General features: G+C 36.9%; 1 protein-coding gene across 4 annotated transcripts; it reads right to left on the bottom strand.

Annotated features, from left to right (window-relative positions):
* Window positions 1-1,737: 1,737 nt before the first annotated feature.
* LOC104883951 (DNA replication ATP-dependent helicase/nuclease JHS1) lies at window positions 1,738-20,062 on the bottom strand. Of its 4 annotated transcripts, XM_010668532.3 has the most exons (35): window positions 19,868-20,051; window positions 18,914-19,503; window positions 18,080-18,247; window positions 17,765-17,995; window positions 17,615-17,680; window positions 17,208-17,417; window positions 17,018-17,068; window positions 16,869-16,930; window positions 14,096-14,228; window positions 13,875-13,985; window positions 13,666-13,762; window positions 13,389-13,471; window positions 11,293-11,358; window positions 10,941-11,096; window positions 10,782-10,837; window positions 10,637-10,694; window positions 10,439-10,549; window positions 10,296-10,352; window positions 9,187-9,321; window positions 8,852-9,094; window positions 7,930-8,004; window positions 7,666-7,787; window positions 7,497-7,569; window positions 7,311-7,415; window positions 7,015-7,182; window positions 6,034-6,103; window positions 5,798-5,949; window positions 4,851-4,928; window positions 4,686-4,778; window positions 4,454-4,591; window positions 4,294-4,333; window positions 4,123-4,196; window positions 3,850-3,987; window positions 3,019-3,138; window positions 1,738-2,231 (listed from the first exon to the last, which is right to left on the bottom strand). In XM_010668532.3, exons 2-35 carry the CDS (start codon window positions 19,448-19,450, stop codon window positions 2,073-2,075), a joined length of 4,236 nt encoding a protein of 1,411 aa, XP_010666834.2. In that variant the 5' UTR covers window positions 19,451-19,503; window positions 19,868-20,051; the 3' UTR covers window positions 1,738-2,072. The 4 variants fall into 4 exon arrangements, with proteins under 4 accessions (XP_010666834.2, XP_048490273.1, XP_048490274.1 ...); XM_048634316.2 differs by having other exon boundaries at window positions 18,914-20,051; XM_048634317.2 differs by having other exon boundaries at window positions 17,765-17,977; window positions 18,914-20,051.
* Window positions 20,063-21,667: the final 1,605 nt, after the last annotated feature.

Raw genomic sequence — 21,667 nt, 5'->3', positions numbered from 1 at the left:
TTACCCCCAAACCCTTACCCACCCCGCCCACCACCCCTCCACCCCCAAGCCCAGCCCCCCACCCCTCCCCCCTACACCACCGCATCCCCCTCCCTTCCACCGCGGCATCCCCCCTCCCCCTCCACCGCCACATCCCCCCTCCCCTCCTTCTCCCCTCCGCCGTAGGCCCTACCCCTCCCCCTCCCTCTCGCAGCCCCGCAACCCCCGTAGCGCAGAAATTCGAAAGCCCCCCACCCCTCCCCTTCGATGCCGAAAAAATGCAGACCAAACGCCCAAAATTACTGACCCGAAAAAAAAATCGAGGGCGAGGGAGAAACCGTGGAGATCGAACAGAGAGGAGAAAGAAGCAGGGCGCTATGACGCGGTGCGAGGATGGGGCAGTGGTGGTGTGATGCGGTGTGGGGTGCTGGTGTGATGCGGTTGGGCTGGCAGGGGAGAGGGGTGGGGGCTGGGTGGGGTGGAGGGGAAGGGGTGGGGGCTGCCAAGGAGTTAGGGTTAGGGATGGTGTTAGGGTTAGGGTTAGGTTTAGATTAGGATTAGGGTAAGGGTGAGGGTTAAATTAGGGGTTAGGCTTAATGATGGCAAAATCGTAAATAACGCTAACGGTGAGTCAACGGAAGTTAGAAAAAGGGTATTTGGTGAACGTTTTCGAAAACTAAAAGGTATATGGTGAATTTTCGGAACATTGAGGGTATATGGTGAATTTTTTAATTTGTCGGGGTATTTGGTGAAAAAACCGTAAATATAATAGAGAGGAATTATAGATTGTAAAGGTTGGCTATGTGAGAAAAGAGATTACTATGTTATAAAGTTTCATTATAATAATCTAATGTAAAAAAAAGGGTGCTTGTATGAAACAAAAATACTATCTTATATAATACTTCCTCTGTTTTTTTATTTGACTCATTTACTTTAGTCACACTTGCGCAGGCACTAATTTGAACATTAATATTTCGAATTGGAGTATCAATTAACAAAAATTACAAAAAAAAGTTGATATTTGGATAATATACAATTGAGACGAATCTAACAAGGTCTTACATGACTATATTTTTCCTTAAGTACAAATCATAAGAGATAGTCAAAGTATGTATATGATTATGTTAGTGTCAAAAGTCAAAACAATCATCTAGAAAAGAAAAATGGAGAAATTAATCGATTATTGTAACTTTAGATTATAAGAGGTGACTATAAAAAGAAAAAAGAGTCAATATGTCACATGAGTGGTTTTAGTCCACAGTAATATTAGTGTAAACCATATTCACACAAGACTACCTCAAACAAAGAAATGAATGTAGAACTTATTTTAAAGGTTAACTAGATGTCTAAATTCTATAATTAATCGTTTCATATGGTTTGGATACATGTATTAATACAATGGAAAAAGAATGGTTAGAGTGTTGAGAGAGGAGGAACAAAAAAATATCCCTTACCACTGTTGTAGATCATACGTGGTACAATCAAATCATTCTCAATCAATCAAAATATTTTACAAAGTATCTTTGTTATATTATTAATTTCCCAACCCTCCCTCTATTTTTCTAGGGTCATGAGATGATTGTATATCCATGTAAGCGCAATAGTGGTTGTACCAGAAAAATCTTGGAGCGCAGGAATGAGTAAAGGAGGAGAATGGAATGGGGATGGAGGATGTATAAAAAGTATTGTGCGATACTAGGAAAATACAGTACTATTAAAGTTTGAAGGACTTCAGAAAATAAACTCTTCAAGGCACTCTTAAGGGAAATCCAAAAACAAAGTTTGATTGGCAAATTAAGTTTGGAGTTGGTGATTTGTAGCCAAAAAAGACATCTATTACATTATTCTTCAATGAACTTACAACTGGTCACCAAAGTTTGGGAAATTGTTCCCCTAAAAAAAAGTTGGGTAATTGTTGTTTCCTGTATTTACATTTTACATTGTTACATAAAATGGCAAAACTCCGCTCCACTTCCCAATTCCTTGTATGGTACAAAAGCTGGGACTGGAGGATAACTGACTCACTGTACAGATTTCTTGGGATGATACAATATAATTGCAAAACTTAAGAATACATGAAAACTTATGTACACTCATCTGATGTGGGAGCATCGCTTCAACTCTGTCTTAGGCTCGAAATCCTTCCTGGTGATACAAAACATTCCAGACTGCTCTTCCACTTTCTCAATAAGAAGCTTTAGAAGTGGAACCTTCGAAAGAGTTTTGCATGAACCCACCATTATCAGCTTCTTCTGCAAAATATGGATATTAATGATTGCAGCACACGATTTTTAGGTTGGCGGCTAGTGAACATGGAGGTAAGCTACTAATTTGGAAGAATTCAGATGCTCAAAAAAAAGTGCCAGAAACAGCATCCACAAGCATTAGCGTGTTGATGTCAATTGTCAACTAGCATCGCGAATAAAATTTACTGCATGTTACAAAAGACCCTAGTTTTGAAGTTTGTGTATCTATTAGGAGAACCTCACACCAAATCTGAACCCATCTATTGCAACTGTAGGGTTGTAATTCTGGAGTAAACTGAAGTCCCAAGTGTAAAATGGTAAGACTGGTATCAACCAATCAAAATTCGGACCAGGTAAAGGTAAGGTCTAGAAAGATAGGTTTTAAAAACCCTCTTACTTGCTGGTGACTTCGTAAACTCTATTTTTATGATGTCTTGAAACCTAACCAGGCAAAAATTTAGTCCTAAACCAATTACCAAGTAGCAACTAGCAACCTACATGCTAAGCGTTAACTTCCATTTATAAGTGTATTTATAGTGCATTTCAATGTAGTGTAGAGCACCTTTAGGACTGCTTTCTCATGCATTTTGATTCATACTATTGCCTGTGTTCTATATGGTTTGCTCCACTAATTGTACTTTCTGTGTTCTATTAGTGAACGAAATATATGTGGTAAGTGGTAACAGTAATAGTCAGATTCCTGAAGGAATCTAATGAAATTTTCTCCAGGGTACCAGATAAAACCAACATGTCATAACAACAGAATTTCAAGATCAGACCAAAGGAGACCAACCTTAGCACGTGTTAAAGCCACGTTGATTCTATGCCAATCACCAAGTAGCGAAGATGAGCAGTTCCTTGGATTTCGAGATGATCTAACAAACGACAATATTACGCATTCCTTATCTCTTCCCTGAGAGACAAATCAGAAAGTATAAGAAATTAAGGTTAAGAGAGATTATCTAATGTTTCAGATCCCAACAAGTGTCATATGTCTTAACAACATAATCGATGAACTCCTTGATAAACTGACAAATCAGGATAGATCATAGACAGGGATACCAAACATAAATCTAAAAAGAAATGGGCCAAAGCATTGCAAATTCTTCGAATTGTTGGGTTTGACAAAGGAATGTTCATGTACAAAACATCAAAATGAACAAGATGAAGCAAAATTAGTCAAAGGAAGATCAAGGTCTAGACTCTCGACTGGTTCAGAGGTGAGAGTTGACAATTCAGCATAATCCAGGAACAAGATAAAATTCTACAAATAAACATATATCCATTTATATGATTGAAAGATCTTAGAAACTGGGCCACTAGGGACAGATAGCAAAGATTGGAAAAGCTGCAGGCTTTGATGTCATAAATAGTCTCTCGCTATACCCCAGGCTAATTCTAATGTTTTTAGATTACATGGTCTTGGCTGCTGCTCCATTTGTTATTTGGCAATGCAGATTTGACAATCTTTTGTCATATCCACATTTGCAGTATAAAATGCCTCAAAGGCATTTCAAATCCATGCATATTTGCCAATCTGAAATCCAAATTGATAGCATCTAATGTTTTAAAGGCACATCAGTAAGTGAATCAAGTTATAGGCAATTCAAAGAACATATATTACCTGATATTTGTCAATTGTGTGGACCTCCACAGCTTCCATATGCAGAACATGCTGGACTAAAGTTGCCTGGGAGTTGTAAGGGGTGATGATTCCAATTTCCCCCTTTTCAACTCCATGATTAGCTAACGCCTCCGAAATCTACAATAAATAGATGAAAGTTAGAGATCTTAGATAATTCGCGAATGAAATTTTTCATTCAAGAGACGGCTAACAAATCGTCATTATTTTAACAAAAGATTCGGGAAGGTACCCAATAACTTTTAGTTTTTTTACCTCTGCTACAATATAAGCTTCAATTGGATTATTCACAGTCTTCTTATCCTTCGTCTCAAATGCAGGTAAGAAATCTATTTGTAATAAATAAATGGAAAAAAAAAAGCATTTTGTAAGAGACAGGCCACATCATCATCATCTAGCTGGAAGAAGGATAAAGATTCAGTAGACCTGTGTTGATAAATATCACTGGCTTGTCTGGATCTAAAACCTGTCATCATCAGCAAAAGCAATGACAGCAAAGAGTATGTTATTAGTTATAAAACGAATAGAACATTTAGTTATCCTGTTCTTCCAGGAAGACTTAACCCAGGATATTAACAGTCGTTACCTCCTTCAACCATGAGGGCATGGACCCTCTATTTGATAACTTAAGCTTGGCATTTTCTACATCTGGAGAACCACAACGCAATCTTTCCCCATATATAAGGGAATTTGACAGTTTCATAATGCCTGCACACATACGATACTATATACGGAAAAATAGGCAGATTCAGTTTTATTGATGATGTTTCACAAATTTCACAACACATGAGCATAATTAACCAGAAAATCTGACTCACCTGACTCTGCAATGCTGCTATTGCTTGTGGATGTCCTTCTGATAGCCTGCGGAACAAACTTGTGGACATCCCATTTTCTCGAGCCTCTGCACTCTAATGAGGTTCAAAATAACTCAGGCATACTGAGAGGAAACTTTGACAATCACATTTTCACATAGTACATACCTTCACTAATGGCGGTAACTGATAATGGTCTCCAACAAGGACAAACATGGAAGCAAACATCAATGGCCCTAGAGACACCTAATAACATCAAATTGTTAGTGAAAATCACCTCCTATTTTCTGCATAACCAGATTTAGAATACCGAATATGCTACCCAGGGCCAAGAGCAGAAATTCACTCCTAAGTTTCACATTGGTAAACTCTTCAATTACCTCCTTTGTTCTTAATAGATGCATTATATTTACTAGCCACACTTGCCGATGCACATTTTTTACCATCAATATCCTCAATTATATATATTATTATATACCATAAAAAATATTTTGAAAATATATATTGAGATCAACCCATCAACAATTATAATTATAACAATTATCCTAATAAATTAGTAAAAAAAATGGTCAAACTATTCAAATAGTGTAAAAAGTCAATATTATGCATCTATTAAGAAACAGAGGAAATATTAAACAAGAAGCTATGAAGCTACCCTCTTAAACAAAATTTCACTTTTCACAATCTATACGTGCAACAAGTTGAGAAAAGTATATATTTGCACTGAAGCTGTAACCAATGAACATATAGAAATCCGGGTAGCTTGAACTCCATAGTGGCATTCATATCTCATACATAATATAATAGTGCTAGTCCATCCCATAGCCTTGACATGACATCAGTTGCATTTGCTTTTACAAATTTGTATTTCTACCCCCCCCCCCCTCTCAAAAAACACAAATATAAATAAATTAAAAATTCTCTCCGGCTCTCACTCCTTTTCCGCAGCAGATCCAAAAAGGAAATTACAGTGGGCTTGTAGGAGGTAAACCTTGGAAAATATAATGAAATAAATGAGCAATACAATCATGATTTAGGTACAACGTAGGAAAAATCACACATGCAATCTTCTGCAAGAGTAAGGTACAAAGTAAGAAAGAGCTAATGATACATACCGGCAGACTAGTCTGTCCAGCTTCATCAATTATGCATACATCGAATTTCTTGTTTACAAGCAAGGGACTGGTAATTCCCAGACAAGTAACTGCAACAACTTTGACTTGATCTAGCTTCCATTTGATTTCCTCCACACTATGAATGTCCATATCTGTCAACATATAGTTATAGACATGAGCCTCTTGAAACTGATTCAGTCCTACTAAAAGATAGTAGTAACTAGTAAGGTGAATACCTGATAAACAATTTCCTCGAACTTCCTTGTGCACAACTTCGGATCGTCCAATACGTAGAAAGTCTATCCCCTGAATAAGACACCTTTCAGTAGAGTTGAAAGAAAACTATGATAGAAGCAATGGGCACACAATTAATTTTTCTCTAGGGGAACTCTAGTTACAGTATTTGCTGGTTCTGGCTGTACGGAAAGTATTTGCTTTAAGAAATCACAATTGCAAGCATAATCATGGACATGCTGCATAGTAAGCAAGCTCCACAACAAACAACTGTAAATTGCAAGCATAATCATGGATATGCTATATAGCAAACAAGCTCCCCAACAAACAACTGTAAATTGCAAGCATAATCATGGATATGCTATATAGCAAACAAGCTCCCCAACAAACAACTGTAAATTACTTCTTTTGATGCTCGTGCCTTATTTACTTCATGGAAAGAATAGAGTTTAAAAAAATTGAAAATTTCGCATTGGATCCAATCTAGTGTCTGAAAATTTGGATTTGTTTGGTTTGGTCTCAAGCTCTGAAATCCAGATTTTGTGAAGGTTGGTTTGGACTAGGCCTAAGTATAAACCACACACCGAACTCTAATCCCTAGTCAAAGTAGATTACTCATATCAAAATCAACTCAAGCTCAACTTTTATGGCTTTGGACTGAGCTCAAACTTCGCAATTTTAGGACCAAGATTGGCATGTGATCTCAAAGTCTATCAACACTAAGCCCTAAAATACTCTATAAGGAGAAGTAATTAACAGAAAAAGCTCCACAGAACAAATGGTAATGGTATATCAGTTGGCCTAAGATTAAATGTGAAACTATCAATAACACAAGTAAAACTATCTCTTTATGATACAATATGATGCAACACTCGAGATAGACTAGGTCCACTTTCCAAGATAACCAGGAGCAAAATACAGTATGATTTAAAGAGTGAACTAGACATTAAAACATAATAGTGAGGGGTGACAACAGGTATAACCTGAGATTTTAGTTTGATAAGCAAACTATCAACGGCTGAGTTAGTGTATGATGTAAGCAAGACAGATGCTCCTCTCATTAACAAAGCCTTCACGGCATATACCATAGTGGATGTTTTGCCAGTCCCTGGCATTCCCAGTATAAGAGCATAATCTTTTGCTGTAAGAATCTGAAAAAAAAAACCAGGTTATATACATAGTACAGGAAGTACCAAGCAAAAGCACTTTGGATTGGCCAGTAAGTCAAAGAAAGAGAAAATAATAGCAAAAAAAAAATATCCAAAAAAAATTGTTTCACCTTGATGATTGCTCTGCGCTGATCAGAATTTAGATTCTTCTCTGACCAAATATACGATATAGCAGGATCTTGGCTAAGTATAGATCCACTGTCGAATCGAGGAGCCTAGACAACAACACTGTTTAATCAAACGCTGAAATTTACCATATCAAGCTAAGAGCCATTAAAGGTAAATTTAATACTCACCTCAAAATCAACAATTAGCTTCCTCAAACGATCACTTCGTGCACTTTGCATAAAGAGGTGTACCAGATTGAACCTTTGGAGGAAAAGAAAGCAAGAATTGGAGTAATTGAACAACTTAACCAGTTTCTTGATACAAATGATGAAAGTGCCAGCACTTCTAAAGAGTCACCTCATGGTACCATAGGATGTAGCAACTTCATCCTTGTCTATCCGCCAGACCTCATGATGAAGATCCTGCGACATCGAAGATTGTGTGCTCCTTGGAAGCCGTAAGCGTTTCGAACAAGAAACCTAAATTTTGGATGAAGATATACAAGGCAAATAAGTACATTGGAGATGGGGCACCAATTTGAAACACTTAAATCATGCCTCACAAGTCACAACAAAACAGCAATGTTAAATATACAAAAGAGAAGGTCAATTCTATCCTTACTGAAACATGATAGCGACTGATATCAGTGATAATGCCACTTGCAACCATAAGACTGTTAGACTCAGTGCTCAAAATCTGTTTGGAAATACAAAGTACGTTAGTAAACATGCAATATTTTGATATCAAAGAAACAGGGAATATTAATAAAACTTTAAAAGATGACAGATCGTATTGAATAATGAAGCATCAGAAGCATTACATAGTAGCTACTAGCAACTGCAGCTTGTACAGAAAAAGAGATGTTTTTTTTTCTGAACAAGGTGAAGACAAGCTTACCAAAAGAAAGGGTAGGTATACACACAGGACAGTGCTTGCAGAGGTCTTCAATAATTTTTTTCCCTTAATCTTTCGAGATAATTAAGTTAAACAAGAAGGGGAACAATATTGAAAAGTAGGTACCCATTGATATCAAAGAATTTTTTGAAATTAGAATGTGCAGTCCACAGAAGACAAAAGTTGGTATTATGAAGCTAAACAAGGTCGGTTGTTTGGTACCAGGAACAAAAGGTAAACAAATAATGTAAGTATACAAACAAAATGAAAAGTATTCACAACATAGTCATAAATGAGATTATCAGCAATTTAAATTAAAGTATGCTTTGACATGTTACCATTTTGAGTAGATATGCAACCATAAATTTGTTTATACACATTTGCTTTTCAAAGAGTGAATGTACATATAAAATTTTGATGTGCTGTTTTCTTCTTTTCCCAGATTCTTCAATGTACTTCGGAAGTGAAAGAGATCAAGAGAATAGGGAGCATCACATAATGCATTGTCACACATTCACCCATACTTTTATGTGGATAATTCCAAGCAAGTTCAGCCACAATTTGAGAACTTTTAACTATGTTAATGACAGCGAAATTTAGAAAATTTCATAATCCTTGTGAAATGGAGTACAAGAATAATGAGAATTACCACACGATCACCACTGCGGAGACTGGAATTCAAATCATTCTCCACATTGTTAGAGTCTTGATTATGCACTCTCTGATTAGGAAAGGAATTATCCTTGTGCACAAACCGATATACAAAGCGTTCATCTTTAGCATGTGTTTGTAGATGAAGCTCATCTGAGGCATCAAGAACAATCGAAGTGAGGCAGCTAGAGATGCTCTCATCCTTTGAAACATATGATCTCCCTCTGTCATTTTTGGTTTGCTATAAAAAAATTCCACAATCACAGAAATTAATTCTCAATATTGACCTAATAAACAGTAACTCTGGAAAAACTTCAAATAAGTAACACAAACCTGCGAATCTTTAGCTTCTAGATCAATTAATCGATCCCATTGTTTTAAGAAAACTTTGTGAGTAGCTGTTAAATGATCAGTCAATGACTCAAAAAGGTCTCCCAAACCACTACTCTCAGAACTTCCACCATGCACCTAGGATATCCAGAAACAAAGTTAACATAGACGATACCGACAAATTCCAATGATGTTTCATAAAAAGGTGGCTTTCTTGGAAAACTCCAGGAAAAGCATTGACCTTGAAGGCAATTAAGTTGATTCTTTAACATCACACATATTAACAGATCGCATGAAATAAGCTCCAAAAATTGTATTGGTCTCCATGTAACAAATCCAATCCTCGTATTAGCTCAGCTTCTTTGCTTGGTATCTTTCTTTAAACTCAAAGAACCACTTTGACATGGTTTTGATCCTATATACTTTATTATAAGGTACATTATGGACCAAATAAAGAAGAAGAATATCTTACACTTGTAGTACAGTCCATATATAGATAAACAATTGATTGACCTAGAAAATAAATACAGAATATCTGTTGGGTTATGGACTTCTGATTTGTTGAGAGTCTACCAAACCCAAAAGATATGACTAAAAAGTTTCTGCTCATTTTATTTATTTTAAATGTTCAACATCACAAAAAGCGTCAGATGTATCCACAAGGGGTGACTTGCTCTGTGTCTAATAAGCAAATCTTATGGTACAGAAGACAAGGAACCAATAAAGATTTATTAGAGAATAATTTCCCTATCTAAACTACCTCAGCTACAAAACTAAACATTTATCAATTGTCACAAAATAGTAGAAGGCATTGGAAAAACATGATCACCATCTAGTAATTTCTACTCATAAATTGATGAAAAAACATACATTGCTCGATGCTGAGCAAAAATCAAAAAGTTATCATCAGGAGCCAAGAACGCACATCCATCCTTAAACACCAACAAGTTGTTCGTAAGTGATATCTAAGAAAATTCTGCTGTTGGTGTATATATAGCATTGAAACAGGAAAAAAATCCTTTCCAGCTAGACTATGAAGTAAAAAAATATTGACATCACAGACAACTGATGGAATATCAATGGTCTACGAGATGAAGAGGTTAAAAATATACCTTATGATAAATGGTACAAGCATTAAGGTGGCGACAACCTCTGCACGCATTTGGACTCTACAGCATTGGAATTGACAGCAATGAATTACCAACATTGAAGAAAGTCAAAGGAACAACTAAAGAAGTTATATTGACAACCATACCTGGAGCATTTGTGGCAATTGCTGGACCGCTGATGCCTTAATAATGTTATGAGCTAATTCATTCCGACGCATAATCAGTCCAATCAAGTCTGATCTCCGGACAGTAGTCCCCTTTTTAAATTGATGTATTTGCTCAATAATATGTAAATAAATAGAAAGTTAGATTCATAAGAAAGTGACAATATTGTCTAAGCTTACCAATGTCTGATCTGTCGACAGGTAATATAAAAGGCCAGAATCAATCTTCTGCAAATATCTGACCATCATAGGATATATTAGAAAAAATATTTTCAGATGCCGAAAATTTTTGAAAGAAAAGAGACAAAGAGACATAAGTACAAACCTCTCAGACAAGAGAAGAGTGTAGAGGATCAATTGGGCTGAGTGTTCTGTCAGGGACTGCAGAAGAATGCATTCAACCAAAAGAGTAAAAAAATACTGAAAATATTTTCTGATTGAAACTAACTTAAAAGGGTTAAAGTTTAGTCAAAAGGGAGCTTGCCTGTCCACTGGTAGCTTTGCCAGTTTTAAACTCTAGGGGAATTATCTTTTCATTAGCCTCTTTTCGATTCGAGGGAATTTGTACTCGAAGGGAAGCATCAATCATTCCTTTCAAGCCATACTTTGGCGCCCAAGCCATTTCCTCAATATCAACTACCTAAACACACCTTGCAAAATTATATTGACAGTTGTAACAAAAAAAACAAAGACCAGGCACAAAATGGTCAACAGTGACAACAAATATTACTAAGAACAGCTTATGAGTACTATCCAGGTTTTACATAAGGGATGAAAAGATGTTAAAGTAGAAAACTAATGAATAAAAACACTCAGAGTTTAACATGATGCCTTACATCGCATATGCTCACTCTCATCAGTCCATCATTGGGCCCAAAATCGACAGTAGGTGCATTTGGTTTCTGCAATAACTTAGAAGCTGATCAGAAATTTTCTAACAACAAAGATACATTATACCAAACAAGTCTTGTCGTGTGGAACACGAATAAGAATATAACCTCGAGTCGTTGAGGAAGCTCCCTCAGTGCATAGTGGCAAGATGACAAAACAATATCAGATATTATATTACAGATACAGATCATATTCATTTCACAAATATACATCTACATACTAACTGCCAAACCTAACATTTGCTGAAAGACAGCTGGTGCATTTACGAGTACAAATGGAGAGGAGTTCCAACTAGATCAAGACCTGCCAGCAGGTCATGAAGCAACGGACTTAGCAGGACGAAGTATATAATGTCCCCACTACAATGTTATTGATTGTGCATGCTTACAGGTCAATTGTTGTCATAAAGCAACATATGAGGGACTGGGTAGAACAAAAAGGGGATAAACCTATCAAAACCAGCACAACAACTATCGAAGCCTAAATGAAGGTTTCATTGGAATGCCTATCGGGACAGCTTGTAGAAGCAGGAGTAACCTCTACCCCTCTCCAATCTATAACATTGTCGAGTCAAAATGACATCAAAAGGTCATTCCTCCGATGCTGATCCCACAGACCATATCCTGCATTTAATGTTGTATGTCCTGATTTACTTCTGCTAGTTAATTGAATGCAACTCAACAAAGATTTTTCCACTACACCGTGCCAATGAACTATTAGTTAATACTCTTTCACTTGCTGCATAAATGTACTCTTCAACAATGTGAAGTTTATTGTAACATAACTGTGAGACCAAATTATCTATATGAATAAGTAAATCCTTGAATATTCACAAAACATCATCATAGCTCAAACATAATTGATCTTAACTCCCTTTAATCATATGGTTAGAGGCATGGTAGCGTCGTTCATATGAAACATCCAGTCAGTCTATAAGGAGTAGGCATTATTTAGCATCTTTATGTCTATAACCAGTCAAGAAAGATGGATGTGTCAAAATATAAGTTAAGGAAAAGTCACCTTGCCTAGTCAGAACTAGAGGTGGGCATGGGCCGGGCAGGCACGAGCCCGCTCGAGGCCCGGTCCAGCCTATTGTCTGCTACGTGGGCCGCGGGCCTGTCATGGTCAAGATATTTTATTTTCGGCCCGCACCGGCACGAGCCCGCGGGCCGAACACTCCTTTCCTTTGTTTTTTTACCCTAAAAATGTCAAAAAAACAACATAAAACATGGGCCGGCCCGTGGCAAGCACGAGCCCGTCCCGCGGGTCCGTGGGCATGTGCGGCACGATTTGGACCCGTCCCGGCACGAGCCCGCTCGAGCCCCGGTCCGGCCCGTTGTCCGCTACGTGGGCCGAGGGCCTGTCACGGTCAAGAAATTTTATTTTCGGCTCGCACCGGCACGAGCCCGTGTGGGCTGGCCCACGGGCCGAACGCTCCTTTCCTTTTTTTTTACCCAACTGTCAAAAATACAACATAGAACATGGGCCGGCCCGCGGGTCCGTGGGCCTGGGCCGGGCCGTTGACAAATTTTTAAAATTTCAAGCCCGGCCCGGCACGGCCCGCCATTTACTCATGCCCGGCCCATGCCTAACTCTAGTCAGAACTCAGAAGTCAATTTCCCATGTGCACAGGAAATTACACTGACACGATAGGCAAGTTGCACTACTTTAGGGCCATCTCGTTTCTTGATCAATAAAATTTGTTGAAGAAAAATGAACACAGAAATCTCTGATTAAGTTGCAGTAACAGTCACATTGAGCTACGTTTGACTTCTCCTAGAAAATGAATAATTGAGTATCATGAAAAACACAGTCTTAATATGATTAAATTTAAATTGTAAATAGACACAAGTTGGCAGATTAATTTCCTATTGTCAGCTTACATTATGATGTTTCAAGATTTCAGTACTACTTTATTGAAAACACTAGAAACGAGCTAGCCTAATATCAGTAGCATCATCATAAGCATAGCTTCATCTTCCAATGCAATATCATAAAAAATTCAACAATTCAGCATCTAAGAGATGAAAGATTGCTCAACCTGTGAATCTCTGAAAAGTGCTATCCAATTGCATATCCTTGGAATTGCATCATTCAAGGTTTCACGCATATCATTTTCCTGTACTGCAAGCCAACACAGTAGATCGTATTACCATGTATGAGCAAAAGCTATCAGATTTTCTCTCCTACAAGTTTAAAATGAAGAAAAGGTGTAAAACATAGACAAGACTTTGGAGTCAAAAATATCAGAGAAAACCATAAATCAAGACAACATCCTTAAAGAAGAAATAGAGACCTGAAACAGTGTAAGATCTTACCTCCACAAGCATACAAGCCTTCGATATTTTTCTGAAGTACAACCTTTGCAAATTCCTGGAGTAGCTCTATTGTGGGAATCTCCATTAAAAGCCCGGCCTACAAATTACATGTCTTCATAACATTACTACTACAGTGCTTTAGCAACCTATTCCTAAACTACTCTTAGTATTGACAGTCCTAACACAGAAACTTATATCAGGAGCAGCACCTGAAAGATTTGGTGCAGCAAAGTGCCAGTTAATGCTGCAGTTGAGTATTCACCACATTTCAGCCTCTCATCCAATACTGCCCGCCTAGGACAACCAAAACTACCTGCAACCTATAGGAACATCAGTTTCTTTAACAGTAATCTAGTCTTCCAATCACACCAATGAGCTGTAAGGCCGAGAATAATGGATATGAAACAAAAGAAGTAGAAGTCAAACTCACCCGAGTCCCTGAAAGTAGTAGGTTAGGATGTGTTATAAGAAGATTACTGTCATGATTTACATCACAATTTCCCTGATTATCAAATACACCAATAACTCGTATGGTGTCTCCAGGCTCAATCACGCTATAGAACCTGCGAGTGCAACAGTAAAAGCACAATAAACATCTAACTAGTTTAGATAGAGCACTATTTTATCCGTCTTATAGGATCAAGAAATCTGCTAGCTTCACTATATGTCAACATCTAGTCAGTAGTAAGCACATACAAATAGCTAATAGTATCTCGGCAGATTGCAAAGACCATTTGGTCACATATGTGTTGTCCACGAAAGTCAGCTATAGGCTATAGCTATGATCAACCGTATTCTAACAAACAAGCCTTCTTAACCTTATGAACATATACAAGGATCATTCTGCATGGTCATGTGATAATATACCAGAATTTAACACAGACATTATTCAACATAAAACCTTTTATATCAATTGCCAAGTGAAAAGAAGGTTGAGCTAGCTCCAAACCATGAGATGCAAGATAGTGTCTTGTCATACTCGAGCTTTTCTGGTCAATTATTCTAGGTTTAGGTTCACGGGTCATGGCCAGGTGTAAGTTACTCGGACAAAATCCACAGTCCAATCCAAACACAAACCAAATTAGCAAAATATCGTATTTTTCTTTAAAGTCGAACGCATTTGGATAGTTTAGAAAATAAAAGGATTTTGAGTTTGGATTTGGAATAAACAAGCAAATTAAACCAAATGCAAAACTTATATTTACAGTTGAACTAAACAAAAGGGTCCACTCCAAATATTTGATCCTATCTACTAATGTTTTACTTTGGTAATTTTGCATTAGATATTATTGTGGTTGATTTACTTCAAACTAAAGCTATGTTGAAGGATTTGAGAGCCAAGACATGGGCTCTTTTGGTTCTTTTGGCTTCATAAATTTTACTGTCATTGAAAAGTAGGTCTATTTGTTTCCTCAAAAGAGAAAACAAGTTCCAAAATATGGACTTATCGCAATGGATCTAAATTAGCAATTTGAATTGTATTTGTTTGGAGTTAGGTTAAGGTCAAAATTTGGTTAGGATTTGGACTCAAAATTCAAATACCAAATAATGTGAAATTGGATTTGGGCTTGTTCAGGAGCAACTTTTAAAGTAGCTTTGACAGTGTACACTTGGGCAACACTAGCGTATAGTTTCTAGAGAAGCATTTCTGCAAAAGCAACCAAAACTAGCTTAGTGCTCTTGTTTGGAGTTAAGATTAGGTCAAAATTTAGTTAGGATTTGGACTCAATATTCAAATACCAAATAATGTGAAATTGGATTTGGCCTTCTTCAGCAGCAACTTTTAAAGTAGCTTTTACAGTCTACACTTGGTCAACACTAGCGTATAGTTTCTGGAGAAGCATTTCTGCAAAAGCAAGCAAAACTAGCTTAGTGCTCTTGTTTGGAGTTAGCATAAGGTCAAAATTCAGTTAGGATTTGGACTCAATATTCAAATACCAAATTATGTGAAATTGGATTTGGCCTTCTTCAGCAGCAACTTTTAAGTAGCTTTTACAGTCTAGACTTGGTCAACACTAGCGTATAGTTTCTGGAAAAGTATTTTGCAAAAGCAAGCAAAACTAGCTTAATTCTTCAACAATTAGATGAGCAGAACACTTCCATCAAACATCTAATCTGACATATAATACTGACGATAGCATCCACTCCAAGAGATAAAGCTACTTCAACAGCTAGTTTTGTGCAACATGCCCTTGGACTTGGGCCAAGTGCATTCCATAAACCAAACTTACACACCTGGTCGTGGGCAAGAAGCAAGAATTTCAACCGCGGAATGGAGGAACGAAAGACATTTGTGCTTAAAGGATTAGTTCAAAGGTAACATGGAAAGATGGATATCTCACGTTTGTGACATCCAATATTATGCAGTTGCCGGAAAGGAAAACGCCAAGAAGCCCAAGGACCTTGGTATTGCTTACCAATTTCCACCACTGAACCAGCAGCCCTTGTGCAAAACATGCTCATTAGTCATCAAATTTTGTGGTCAGAAGTTGGGGACCTCAAAAGGATTATGGAGTATTAAGTTTGATCTCAGCATGTAGTAATTCAAGTAACTGAAAAAATATTCCAGTTACAGCTAATCACGCCATATCACTAAGCCACTAAGAGCAACTTCAATGGTTAGCTAAAACAATACTTGGCTAAAGATGCCACATCATTTTTCTTAACTAATTCTATCTTTAGCCAACTTTCCTTTAGTGGTTTAGCTAAATTATTTTGTTGCTTAGGTAGGTCACACAAATACTTTTTCCTTTTTTTTAATATATAAAATATCACTTATTGAGAAGCTATTTGTTGGGTGGGACCCAACATTTTGGCTAAGCCAATTTGCTCTATAGAGCCAATTTGCTTAACATAGCAAAACTCCATTTTGTACTCCAATGGTTAAGCAACTAGCTAAGTATTTTGCAAAATTGCTAGCAAGTCCTTTTTTTGCACCATTGGAGTTGCTCTAATAGTCATTTCAGTCAACCTCAGTTAAACACAAATGTCATTGCTATAGTGGAGTTAAGAAAACTCAAAGGAGAAGCAACAAAGATTACTAATAATATAAGCCACAAAATTAAGTGGCATCAAAATTCAATTATCTGTAACTTCATTGCCAGTACAAAATTAAAATACAGATACAGACATGATACATTAAAAGATGAAAGCCCAAATGTCTACATGGTTGCAAACTAAAAGCAAAAAAACAAATTACTTACCAGTCATCCCACAGATGTACACATTTTTCCTCCCCATTTAGCTCATTTAGCAGACGGAGAACCTAAAAGAAAGATAATTAATTACGCTGTGGTACTGTTTCTGTTTGAACTTTATTAGAAAACATTATCATATTAAATCTTCAAATTACCTTCACTGAACATTGCGTTCCAGCTGAAGTAGTACAACGCTTCTCAGTTACCTACCAAAAGAAATAACACAGAAGATTATCAAAATCCACAAATAATGGAAGTCTCTTCAAAGGGAAAGGGAGGGGAAGAAAACTGAAACGGCTATAAAAAATTAGTTCCATTATTAGAGCACTTGTGTTTGACACATACCTCTAAGACAAGATAATAAGGATCAGAACATCGCAAATCAGCCTCCTCTTGTTCCTTTGCTGCCACTCTATTTCTAGCCATATTAGATTTTACAGATTCCTCGCCACTGATTTTATTGCAAACACCCGATGGGTGTTTCAACTGTCCATCCAATGCTGACCCTTCAACTGAAATCGCACTTTCTACTTGATCTAGGAGATCAAGCAGGGCCTGGAGAAAGTCATGAAATGATAGCCATGAGTATGCCAAATTACATATTTCAAGAATTGTTGTTGGTTATCTCCAAGCACACATGACATTCAACAGACTATCTTGGAAGGATACCCACAAAAGACAAAACCAAACAAAAAGGCATTGTAAAAAGATTAATAAGGCACCATAGATTAAGTAACATGAACATAACTCACCTTTTTATGCTGTCTCAGTCCTGTGCATTCTCTGAGACTCTCCTTATTAACAACACTCTTAGTAGGCTGCACTAGATATATGAACCATTGTAAATAGAAAGATAGGAATAACATCCAAGGTAAATTTAAGAAGCATGAAAAGTTTGTTACCTTATCATGCCGATATGACAATGAAGGTGGAGTTCTAAAAGGGCTCTGACTACAATGAGCTCCTGAGATATGTAATTCTGAAACACTGCCGTCATGGATGTCCATATTGGTATTATGACCATGACTCACCCCCTTCAATACAACACCATTTGATGAAGTTGATTTTTCAGGTGCCCCGATTATAGGCATCAAATTTTCTTCAAAAAGCTTTCCCTGCGGAACTTGCACATTCTGTAAAATTCTAGCTTTAAATAAACTGACTAAGCATTAACAGATTAGCAATTAGGAGTCGACCAATCCAATCAATATTCTTACAGTATTTTCAGACATGTTCTGGAAGCTGGAAGAATTAAGCCTCGAAGCATCAGCTAAAGCCTTCATTACATCAGGAGCAAGCTTGGAAATTGCTTGAAGGCGCTCATTTACAGGAGAAATCTTCCACGTCACCACTTCCCCTCCATCATCCTGACTTTGCTTAATTAACTGTGTCACCAATCACCATCACCACGACAATTTAATTGCAATCTGGAAAATCTACAACTTTAACTCGTGAAACAACGGTAAACCAAAAAAATAATCACTCCATCCATAAAAAAATCAAGTCTTTAAAAGTTGAGCACACAGATCAAAAGGTTGTTAGTTATTGCATTACAATTCAAAACTTCAAGTTACTACTACATCAATATATTAATCTGACAAGTTTGTAGTCGTTCACACTCGTATCACCATTCAAAACCTAAACATAATACGATAACAGTATTTTAATCTAACTAGTAGTAGCGCATGATATTTAAAGTGACAAATAACATGAAATAAGAAATGTGTAAAATGGACATAAAATTTGGAAGGGAGGCAGCACAGAGCTGCAGTACTTTAATAAAGGACTAGAATTCCAGAAGGGATAATTTTGGCTATCGCCGCAACAATCATGATGGCAAAATTGCATCAATGTAACAGGAAAACTTCCTTTGCAGAAGGCATAGAAGCTTGTTAAAGAGGGAAGATAAGCCAGCTACTCCAAGAAACTCAGACAACCAAATACTAAATAACTGTCAGCAAAATATAATTATCATAATCAGCCGACGGCGTATACCCTATACAGTCTAATCACTTCACTAGTGTTGCTACTACACAGAAATGCATAATTACCATTCCAGGAGAGAACTTAAACCGCTTTCTGGGCATGCACTTTGAAACTTCTGGGGTAACTTCCAAAACATCATCTGAATCAGTCAAATCCACCAACACATCTGGTGGGGTATTCTCAGATTCCAAATTCGAACCCTTTTTAGGGTTTTGACCAATCGATAAACCCACATTCTTAGAAACCCTAATTTTCTCAGAAACTCCATTTGCAACCTGTTTCAAATCCGACCCATTATCAAGTTTCTGATCAAATACTGGTGAACCCACATCCTTAATTGGTGGGTTAACTCCATTTTCAACACCTGTTTTTTCTTCGCTCCTAATTCGCTCCAAGTTCGACCCGTTTACGGCTAAATTTGATCTCTTGGGATCAGAACTAGGACAAGGTTTAGGGTTTTGATGTGAAGAAGTTGGATTATTTTGAGAACGACGCTCAAAAAAGTGTTGAATACCATACTTAGAAGGTTGAGAGTTGGTCTTTGGAGTAGATTTTTTGGATGTTGAAGATGATGAGCCATTTTGTTTCTTCTTTGGCGGCATCTCTTTCTCTCTCTCTCCTCTGAATGCCTGATATGGCGTCTTTGACCTCGTTACTGTAATAGAATGAATTGATGCTAAAACATGATAAATGAAGCTGCAGATTTCTAAAATCTAGCAATCACTGACTGAACCTAATAATGTTGAAGATGAAGACCAAAATATAACTTGAAGAAAAATAAAGTGGAAAAATTAAGCTAAAAAAGTTTACGAAAAAGGGAAATTCAAGCGAATTTGAATTGCAGTCTAAAATATTCAGTAATTGAAGTTCCAAAACTGAAAAACAATTTTAAAAAATAAGAACTTAAAATTCAAAAGAAAAAATTTCATTCAACAATATGAAAACCGATTTAAGTTTTTAAAAAGATTAAAAAATAAAATTTTGAATGAGCAAATAAAATTCCAAAATTGCACAAGTACCTTGCTCAAAAATTTGCCCAGAATATTGCAGTCGATGTTTGAAGATGACAGAGAAAGAGGAGACTCGTAGAGTTGCTTGTTACACCGACTTGCGAGAAAGAACACAACGGAAAATTGCGCGGGATGAAACCCATGTATTTTTGAATTGTTATGAGATCTTCCCGCCCAGACCCACCCCTCAAAAAAAAAAATAATAAATAAAGAAGGATTGAGGATAGGGATGGAAATGGATCGGATTCGGGGCGGGTGGAACATTACCCGCATCCACCACCCGCAATTGTTTACTCCACCCGCATCCATCCATCGGGTGAAACGGGTGTGTCGGGTGCTAAACGGGTGATGATATTTTGTATATTTTTAAAAAGAAATTAGTGACATAATATAAAATAATTATATCAAAAACATAAAATATAAGTAATTTACATGTAAACTTTTATAATTGGGTAATGAGTTGGATGTTAAACGGGTGATGGATTGGATGACGGATGAAAAAATTGTCACCCACTACCCACTTTCCATCCATTTAAATTCAGGTTTTCATCCATTTAAAATATCGAGTTAAGCGGGTGATGGATCATCCATCACCCATTTCCATCCTTAATTGAGGATAGCTGGAATTTGAGGCGGAGATGGTAGCTCGATGGAGTACCACCTCGAATTTTAGGTTATTGTTCGGGATTTAAATTCTCATCTCAACAGTATGTTGGGGCATTTACTTATGCGTTTTAACCTTGTAACTAGTCGTTGAGCTGGTGTGTCCTACAAGCTAGTAGCTTAGGAGGGGTTGGTCTTCGGACCAATTATATTTTCTAGTCTAAAAACAACAAAGAGGAGTTAGGACCCGACCCATATCCGCTGGATTCGATTAATTATTAGGGTATGCATCTAGAATATTTGAGATTCATTAAGTCTATGTTAGATTTGGGTGTTGAAATTCACGTGTGGGTCTGAGTCTAGCTTTGAAACACAAGCTCATTTGATTACATATATATATATATATATATATATATATATATATATTATATATATATATATATATATAATATTAGGGGTGGTGCATTTTTGAATACCGAATCCAATCCAATCTGGAAAATCTGGACATCATCTACTTGATATTCGACACGGAAATCCAATATATATATATATCTAAAAATCTTTTTTATAAAAAAATTCTAAACCAAGTTGACACTTAAATAAATAAATAAAATCAAACCCGATCTGACAATTTATTTAACTAAAGCTCATTTTCGGTATCATAATAAAAATAAGTAAATTTTGGATTTATGGACTATCATAAATCTAAAAACTTGATCCATATCAAATCCAAATATCTGTAACTTTTTTTTTGGATATCCACTCCAAATTATCCAAAACTTAAAAAACGGATTGTTCATATCGGATTTTTTCGCCCATAGCTAAAGTTGAGTCGTATGCAATATATTGCATAAACTGAGCAAAACTGGAGAAAATATGAGAGTGGGTCACGTTGTATGGAACTGGGCATAAATTGACACACGTCTCTCCAAAAATGCTGTAAATAAGTGTAGGAAGAAAATTGAGCAAAATTGGACACCTGGACCATGTGGGCCGCGGCAGTGGCTCAATGCCCTAGGGGTCCTGGGCTCAAACTGGTTTGGATCCATCTATTTTGTGTTCAGTACATTTTGGAAGTTTCGGGCTTAAAATCCGCACTTCATAAAATTGTTAAAAAGCCCAATCTAAAGCTTGAAAACTAAATTTCTGAATTCATTTTATTAAAATATTGGCCAAAACTCGCTTAAAACGACAATCGAAATAAAA

The sequence above is a fragment of the Beta vulgaris genome, chromosome 8 (genome assembly GCF_026745355.1).
Source record: "Beta vulgaris subsp. vulgaris cultivar EL10 chromosome 8, EL10.2, whole genome shotgun sequence".
NCBI lineage: Eukaryota > Viridiplantae > Streptophyta > Magnoliopsida > Caryophyllales > Amaranthaceae > Beta > Beta vulgaris.
Note: the sequence above shows the minus strand (reverse complement) of the source record. Positions and strands in the feature narration are given on the sequence as shown.